Consider the following 8,728-nt stretch of genomic DNA (forward strand, 5'->3'; position numbering starts at 1 on the left):
CCTGAGTGCAGGGCTATGGGCAGGGCAGGCCCTGGGGCCTGGGCGTTCCCCACCAGCAAGGAGACAGCGTCCCCAAAGTCTGCAGTGGCCAGCAGTTTCCACCTCTTAGCTGCTGGGTGGGGGCTGAGAACCCGGGATGAGCAGGCGGGTGGGGCCCGGAGGTGAGGGTGGGCTGGGCACCCAGACCCTGTTTCTGTGAATTCCCAGCCCAGAGGGATTGGGCCTTCAGTGTGGGTCCTACAGGGAGCATGGGGGCATTGCCCAGGGAAGCCACAGGTGCTCGGGAGGCCCCCAAAGATTTCTTGGGAAATCAGGGACTCGAGCAGGCCCTCGGGGATGGGAGAAGTCGGGCTGGCAGAGAGGGAAGGAGAGGCTTTCTGGGGTAGGGAAGAGAAGAGACGGGCTCCGGTCTGCCCTGCCCTCCAGCCAGCCCCCACCCCAGCCTGGGACCTATGCCTGAGAGAGGACACCTCAGCCCCCCGCCCAGGGTGGGACCTGCCCCACCCTCTCCAGAAACCAGCTGTGGAGTCAGGGGTGGAGCCCACCTGGGAGTGGGCCCTGCCACCTCCATCCTGCCCTGGCACAGACTGGGGCGGCCACTGGGGCGGGGACAGTCAACAGAGGCTGGCTCTTGAGTTTCTCTTCCTCAGTCTGGACTCGTGTGGACACCCTTTCCTCCAGGGCCCGGGTCTCCCGGGGACTCAGGCCCTGGTACCTGGCAAGGTGAGGGAGGGCTCTCCTGTCCCGCCCCCTACCTGCCAGGTGAGACAGAAAAAGTGACAGAAATGCCATTCGGTGTGCAGCGGCTTTTATTACTGGTGTGGGCATGTGGGATACAGTTGTGTGCAGCGGCGTCCGGCTGGGCCCCTCCTGGTGTCCAGACAGGAGCTACCCCCCCCCCCCCGTGCCAGGAGGGCCCCAGGAGTGGGGGGCATGCAGGGCCGGGATGCAATGAGGAGCAGACCCAGGTCTTCACTTCCAGCGCCCGGTGACCTTGGCCTTCCCGCGGGTCTTGGAGCTGCAGGAAAAGCAGGACCCAGTCAGAGGGGGGTGCAGAGCAGGAGTTCTCCCCAGGGTGGGGTGCTGAGGGTTGAGAGGGGCAGCCTGGAGTGGACAGTGGCCATGGGCTTGGGGGGAGGGAAAGGGAAGCCCTGAAGGGGCCCCGAGAAGAAAGCCTGGCGCTGGAGGAGGGCGGGAGGGCGGGAGACAGGAGGGAGGAGGCGAGGGCAGGGGAAGGCCGCACTCAAACACTCACACTTTCTGGTTGTCATTGATTCTGTTTCTAAGAACGTTGATCTGTGAGAAAAGTGGGAAAAACAGAATCACCTGGGGGCTCCCTCGGCTCAGGTCCCAGGTGCCCTGGGGGTGGAGAGGAGGGGTTTCGGCACCGTAGCCGCAGAAGGGGCCTGACCCAGCAGCAAGGTAGGACCCGCTCAAACCAGGGGGAGCAGGGCTGGGGAGGGGGCGCGGTGGGCCGGCTCACCTCGTATTTCTGCTGCTTGAACTTCTCCTGCAGGTCGAACTTCTCGGCCTCCAGGTTATAGATGCTTTGCCACAGTTCCTTGGCTTTCTCCCTGCAGGGGCCAAAGTGGGGGTGGGGGGGTGCTGAGGACAGGAAGGACGGGCCCTCCTCTGCCGTCATTCTCACCCTCACCCAGCCCCAGGGGCTCAGATCCCCTTCCCACCTGCCCGCCTGGCTGAGCTCGGGGCTCAGGGGCAGGTACCCAGTGCCCCAGCCAGAAAGCCAGGCGGGAATTGGCGGCACCTGCTGACGCCAGTCCCACCAAACTCGCCCCTGGAGAATGTGCGGGGCGGCAGCGCCCCCTGGTGGCGGAGGCGAGAATGCGCCCTTGCCGGGGCCCCACCTCAGCTGATCTTCATTCAGGTGGTCGATGGCCAGCACCTTCCTCCTCTCGGCCAGAATCTTCTTCTTTTTCTCCCGCTCCGTCTGCCTCTTCCCACTTCTCTTCTCCGTCTGGAGAGGGTGGCAAGCAGGGGGAAGGGGCATTAGCTAAAGGACATCCCCTCCCGTTCTCCAGCCCCCCCCAAAACCCGGTGGGGAGCGGACAAGGCTGCAGAGGGACCAGGGGCTCATCCTGTTCCCACAACACCCGCCCCATCGCTGCCCGGATTCCCCAGAGAAACTGAGGCATGGGCTAGGAGGGTCATTTCGGCCTCACCAGGATCCGTCCGCCCCACCCAGCCCCATCGCCAGGATCCTTCCCTCCAGGGAGCCCCCCCAAAGAAAAGAGGAGGTTTTGTACCCACCTGTGCCTGCTAAACCGGGGCACCATGACAGAAAGACCAGAGAGAAAGGCGGAGAAGAGACAGAGAGAGGACAGGCCCAAGGCGGAGAGAGGGAGAGACGGGGCAAGGAGAAGGTAACTCAGACGTGCTCCCTGTGGGCCCCTCGGTCACCAGGACGTGAGGCTGGAGGCGGGCAGGGTTTGGCTGTATGGTCGCCCCGGGGCGGAGGTGGGGAGGCTGGCCTGGCTCTGGGCTGGGGCTCAGAAAGGCAGCTGGACATCCCCTCCTCCCAGGGAACGAGTGTCTAGCAGGAGGGGGCCTGAGAGTCAGGAATTCAGAGGGAGTCCCCGGAATACGCTGCCTCACAGGAGTGAACCCCCTTGACCTCAGAGGAGGTGGCAGACCCATTAACCCCACTTTACAAATGAGGAAACAGGCCCCCACACAGCTGTCTCCGACCAGAGTCTCCGACCGGAGCTCTTGAGTCCAGGCGCAGGGCTCTGCCAGCTGCGTCCAACCTCCCAGAGCTCTGGGAGCGGCTGAAGCCGGAGATGGGGGGCGCTGGGGTGCCCCAGCCTCACCCACAACCCTGACCCCAGCGGGCCCTCCTAGTGAGACCAGCCGCCCGAGGGGGTGGAGGGCTGGCACGAGGAGGCCGAGGTCTCACCCACAGAGGCTGGGACGTTCCCCCTGGGTCCCCGGCCCTGGCCATCCCCGGGCCCCAGAACCAGCGCCGCCCACCCACCCACCTTCTGGATGTAGCCCCCGAAGTGCATCATGTTGGAAAGGGCCTTCTTCTTCCGGGCCTCGTCTTCTGCCCGCCTCCGGCTCTCCTCTTCCTCTCGCCGGGCTCGTTCCTCCTGGCGGGGGGCGCGGCAGGTCAGGGGCCGGGGCCAGACCCTGGTTCTGGGCTTTATGGGTGGACCAACCGCTTCCTCTCCATGGGGCTGGAAGTTTCCAAGGTCCCCGCACAGGGCCTGCCCCTCGGGGGCTGTGGGGCCTCTGACGTTCGAGTGAGTGAGCCTCGGCCCAGGAACAGGGCAGGGGGGCCGTCACCTGGCAGGTGGCCCCGGCTGGGGAAGGGACGTGCGGGGAGTCCCTTAAAATACTGAGCTCACGCAGACCACGGTTCTGCCTCCCAGCTCTCCTGCTTGTTGCTCTTGACGGAGTCAGTGTCTGTGAGTAGAGGGGCTGGGGCCGCGGGAGCTGGAGCTGGGGGCTCCCTGGGCGGGCAAGGGGGGTCACTCACCGCCAGCCGGGCCTGCCGCTCTTTCTCCCGCTCGCTGCGGATGCGCTGCTGCTCGGCCCGCTCCGCCCGCCGCTTCTCCTGGGGAGGGCGGGTCATCAGAGGACCGACTGGGGAGAGCCGGGCACAGGAGCCCACCGGGGACGCCCCTCCTGAGCCTGAGGCCTGGCGTGGGAGGGCTGCGGACAGAGGGGGTGTCAGGGGGCAGCTGGGTGGGACGCGGGACACCTACGATCCTGTCCTTGAGTGAGATGAGCTCCTCTTCCTCTTTCTTGCGGTTCTCGAAATGAGCCTCGATCAGCGTCTGCAGCTCGTTCAGGTCCTTCTCCATGCGCTTCCGGTGGATGTCCTGCGGGGGACACGGGCTCCAGGGGGGCACAGGCAGGCACTCGTCGCCCTCCTCCATGCCTGGGGCCCAGCCTGGCCGGTGCCAAACGCCATCCCGTGCCACCTTCTCCCAGCCCACAGGTCCTGAGGTCTCCCCCTCTCATTGGGGGCCCTCGCGACGGCCCCAGCCCAGGCCTGCCCTCCCCACAGCCCCCGCTCACGTCGAAGTCCACTCTCTCTCCGTCAGGGATCTTGGGCGGCACCAGGTTGGGCATGAACGGCCTGTTGAAGGGAAGTAGGAGCTGAGCACCAGCCTGTCCTGGGCCCGGGCGCTGGGGTGCCTGGTGCAGGCAGGGCCCCCGTTTCCTGCAGAGCTCGGTCACCACTGGGGTGTCTGGGCTGGGCTGGTCACAGTCTGCCCCCCTGAACCAGGAAGTGTGTCCCCCCAGTGCCCACCGTGCCACCCACCCCTGCTGGCCCTCTGCTCCCAGGCCTTGCCACAGGTATGTCCTGCTCACCTGGGCTTGGGTTTGGACTCCTCCACGGGGCCATCTGCAGAGGAGAGAAGCACACAGCCACGGGGTCAGGAGGCCCGGGCCTGGTCCCAGCTCTGTCCCGATGGGCTGGGTACTATGGGCCTCTACTTCCCCATCTGCACAGTAAGTCCCTTCCAGCCCTGAACTCCCAGTTCCAGCAGCACCCTTGAGAATTAAGGCCCAGGGCTGCAAACCCATTCGCCCTCTCGTAGCGACTCCCAGGGTGCAGTCTCCCTGGACTTCCCGGGGGCAGGATTCTAATCCTGGCTGGCTGCCCCTCCCCCCAGAGGTGTGACTGTGGCCACAGAAGTGACCGCCACGTGGACCCACTATGCCTTGAGATTTTACCCTACGGACCCCGCACCCTGTGAGTGATTCTGCTGAGCTCCCAGAACCTCATGTGTGGATATGACGGCTGGGAGCTCTGCCCAGAATGGGGACCTGGACACTGGTCACCTCCCCCATGGGGGAGCCCAGGGCAGCTGCTCTGGAATGAGGAGGGACAGAGGCGTGGAGCCAAATGTCACGAACCTACACAGTGACCAACTCTGTCCTGACCCGCAAGCCCTTCTCGCCTATCTCCCTGTGAGCCGTCTCCCCCAGGGCCTCCAGGAGGGTCCCCTCAACACCCCAAACCTCTCCCCTGGCACCCAAGGGTCACCTTCAGCCTCTTTAACTTCTTCTTCTTGTCTGTTGTCTAAACAAAAGGTGAGAAATTAATACAGTCCTGGTTCTAAGCTCAGGTCCCCCTGCCGGGACCCCCCCATAGACAGGGCATGACTCAGTGCACCTGCTGGTTTCTGGGGTCACGGAGCTGTCGGTTCACACACACGCACACACGTGCAAACACGCATGCACACACGCACATGCACACAGCCACACATGCACACACATGTGGGCCCTGGGCCCGGACCCCGCCCGACACAGGAATGGCTGTGGGGCTCTGCTCCCCGCCTGCACGCGTCACAGCCCCGCACCCTCCCCCGGAGCCCCACCGTCTGCGGTGGTCGCCTCAGCCTCAGCCTCTGCCTCAGCCTCAGCCTCTTCTCCTGCTGTCACCTCGTCCGCTGCCTCTTCCTGCTCTGCAGAAGTGACAGACACAGTGACAGAGTGACAGACGCAGTGAACACCCAGGCCCCGCCCCCGCCCCCGCTCCCGGAGGCTCCCAGGACAAGAGGGGTGGGCATGAAGCAGAGTCATGGAGACCTGCCCTCCACCTGGACGCCATGGGGGCTGGACGTCCGGGGCGGGAGCATTTAAAGCTTCCCATGGTTAAAAACAGAGAGAGAGAGGAAAAATAATAATAATTCTTCATTGGAAAAAGTGGTGATTCTGTTTGAACAGGGGGGTGGTGGACAGTAGAGACAGGTTTAACCCTGCCGTGAACCTGAGCTACCAAGGTCGGGGCTGGTCCCCCGTAGGAGCCACAGGTGTGGAAGGAGCTTTGCTCCGCTGAGAGGGACAAAGACAGACAGACAGCTCCCCTGGGCTCCCGGGAACCCTGGGCTCCTGGGGCTCCTGGGGCTCCTCCCACCTCCCACCATCAGCCCAAGCTCCGTACCTTCCTCAGCCTCTTCTGCTCCGAGGTCACAGCCGCAAGAGAGAGACAAGAGGTGGGTCAGTTTCCAACCAGGCCCCCTTCACCCAGATGAGTGTGCAGGTGGGCGCTTACCTTCCTGCTCCCTGCGGGCAAGAGACGACAGTCAGGAATGTGTGCACACACACTGCCACACACACTCACACTGCCACACACACTCACACTCACACTGCCACACACACACTCACACACACACTCACACACACACTCATACACACACACACACCCCACCCCCATCCTCCTGCTCCCAGGCAGCTCCAGGGGCTGGAGGGAAGGGACATGCTCCCACACTCACCCCTCGTACTCCTCCACCGCCTCTTCTGTGTCAGACATGGTCTCTCCCTCCCTCCAGAAAGAGAAAAACGTCAGTGCGGGTGGGAAGGGGCCCATCTTCCTCAGCTCAGCCCCCTTGTCAGTCCTGGAATGGGCATCGCTAAGACTGTGGCTGTAACAGTGTCCGCATCCTAACTGCAACTTGCAACATAGTTGCGCAGATGTTACCACTGGGGGAAAACGGCAAAGTGCACAATGAAGCTGCCTCTTTTTTTTTACAAGTGCTGTGTCCTCAGAATGAGGGGCCGGAGAAGAACCCTGGGGTCAGGTGTGGGGGGGGGGGGTCTGGCTGACAAGCACTGCTGGGTTCCCGGGGAGCAGCTGGAACTGGAAGCTGAGAACTGAGGCTGCTCCCGGAGCAGGGGAGGAGTTTGTCACCTCCAGAGGGGTCATGTGCGGCCAGTCAAGGGCATGAGGTCTCTGGTGTCCTCTCCCCTCTCCTGCCCTGCCTCCCACCAGCTCAGAGCCACTGGCCCTGGGGTGCAGAGGAGGAGGGAGCAGCCTGGAGCCTTCTCCCTGTTCCTGGGAGCACCACCCAGCTCCCCAAAATAGCATGCCAGCCACCAGAGGGCGGGGGAGGAAAGTCAGGGCGCCAGTTGCCTAGGCCTGGAATGTGTTTGAAATTCCTGACACTCCAGGCAACCCCTTCCCCAAATATTTTCTTCACCTGCTCAGAAGCTAAAAATCAAGGAACTCTCTCTCTGCAGGCATGTTGGGCGGGAAGAGCTAGATTCAGGGCTAACCTCTAACCTAGCAAGCTGAGCTCACAACCCTGAAGGGACCTCCCAGCCCACATCTCTGGGAGGGGAGGATGCTGGGTCTGGAAACAGGTGAGCTTCATCTGCTGGACTGTGGCCCCTCTCAGGGCTTCTAGGGCAGTCTCTGCGTCCTGGAGAGAGTTTGACCCCCTGGACTGCTCCGACTGGTGTGGCCACAATCTCACTCGACTCTCAGGGGACCAAGAAGGACCTGCCTGGGAAGCTTCAGGGGAACCTCAGCCTGCAGGGGGACACCGAGCCATCTAGGGGAGTCTCCGTTGTTAGGGCTTCGTGGTATTTAGGGCAGGCAGGGGCCTGATGAGGATCCTGTCCTTTCTGCCAATGAGGAAACTGAGGCCCAGGGATGGGATTAGTTACCCAAAGCACCCCAAGTAAAACGTCTTTAGCGGCAGATTTGGGGCTCAAACCTGGGCCTCTAATTCCTAACAGAGGGTTCGCTCTGCTCTCCCTGGAGTCCCATCCCTGGGTCATCTCCTCCAAATCCGGGCCTCCTTGTGGAGGCCACGCAGACCTCTGCCCACTCCAATGGTCTTCAGAGTGGACGCTGGCAGAGCCTGCTCCCCCCTCTAGCGTCTCCCCAGGTCTTACCTCCCAACAGGAGCTGCCTGCAAAACAAGCCGCCTGTTCAGCCTGGGCAGGGACTGGGCAAGGGCAGGGGGCGGACAGGGCTTTAAGCAGGCACGGGGGCTGGGGCCTGTGAGCCAAGCCTCAGGGTGGGGGCATGTGCAGGGGGCGGTGACGCTGGGGTGGGGGTGCCAGCCGCTGTGCTGGCAGGTGGGGGGACAGGGCTGTCGGAACATGGGCTCATCACCATATAAGCCCATGTGGTGGTCCAGCTGCTGGGAGAAGCTATTTAAAACCGGAACAGATATGCAGGGGACAGAGGGGAGCAGGCGGGTAACAGAAGCCAGCTGTCCCTCTTGACAATCCTGATAGAGCAGATGCCAGCGGCCGGGCCTGGGGAGGAGGCTGGGGGCTGGGCTGGGCTGGGCTGGGGCAGGAGGCAACCCCACAACAGTCTTGAGTGGACAGACGTCCTCCAGGCCACTGGCTGCTTCTCATGGGCCAAGCGGCCTCCTCGGGACACAGGTCTGGGGCCTCATGAGGACATCTGCAAAGTGGGTCTTCTCCATGACCCCCCCAAACCACGGGACAAGCCCAGCTAGCTGGGAAGGGACGAAACCCACCCCAGGAGGTCAGACAGGGAGAAATAACTTCCAGGAGAGGGCGACGGGTCTCCTGGGACAGGCAGCTGGCTGTGTGGGGACCGTTGCTCGCCCCCTAGGGCTTTTAAACGAAGCTGGGATCTTCTGGACCGACTAGACAGTGAGACCCGCAGGGCCGGGCCCAGGGTTTTCCGTCGTCTGCTGGCGGGTGTGTGTCATGGCCCTAGTACAGCCCGGGACAGCTGAGGGCTCAGTGTGTGACCGAGACTGAGTGAGCAGAGGAAACTGAGTGGTGGCAGCCGAGCTGACAGTCCCCTGATCTCACTGAATCTTCGAGGCCCCGGTCCCAACTCTGAAGAAGGGGTGCCCCCGTCTGGACCAGGCTTCTCCTCCAGGTGCCCCCCAGCGCTGACCCCTCGCCCCTCCAGATCTTGCCCGTCAGTGACTCGCGCTCTTCTCTGTGGGCAAAGAAGGTCCTGCCCACTCTTCCCTTCACT

At 63.3% G+C, this 8,728-nt stretch overlaps 1 protein-coding gene across 2 annotated transcripts; it reads right to left on the reverse strand.

Moving 5' to 3' along the window:
- Positions 1 to 848: 848 nt before the first annotated feature.
- Positions 849 to 6,286, reverse strand: TNNT2 (troponin T2, cardiac type). 2 transcript variants are annotated; one of them, XM_087828952.1, is made up of 15 exons: positions 6,249 to 6,286; positions 6,029 to 6,039; positions 5,918 to 5,932; positions 5,352 to 5,438; positions 5,018 to 5,053; positions 4,339 to 4,372; positions 4,042 to 4,102; positions 3,726 to 3,842; positions 3,497 to 3,574; positions 2,997 to 3,107; positions 2,269 to 2,277; positions 1,866 to 1,975; positions 1,484 to 1,574; positions 1,256 to 1,296; positions 849 to 1,018 (listed from the first exon to the last, which is right to left on the reverse strand). In XM_087828952.1, exons 1-15 carry the CDS (start codon positions 6,284 to 6,286, stop codon positions 973 to 975), a joined length of 885 nt encoding a protein of 294 aa, XP_087685078.1. In that variant the 3' UTR covers positions 849 to 972. The 2 variants fall into 2 exon arrangements, with proteins under 2 accessions (XP_087685078.1, XP_087685077.1); XM_087828951.1 differs by lacking the exon at positions 2,269 to 2,277.
- Between the last annotated feature and the right edge of the window lie 2,442 nt (positions 6,287 to 8,728).

This window comes from Miniopterus natalensis, chromosome 21 (assembly GCF_054644295.1).
Source record: "Miniopterus natalensis isolate mMinNat1 chromosome 21, mMinNat1.hap1, whole genome shotgun sequence".
Classification (NCBI taxonomy): domain Eukaryota; kingdom Metazoa; phylum Chordata; class Mammalia; order Chiroptera; family Miniopteridae; genus Miniopterus; species Miniopterus natalensis.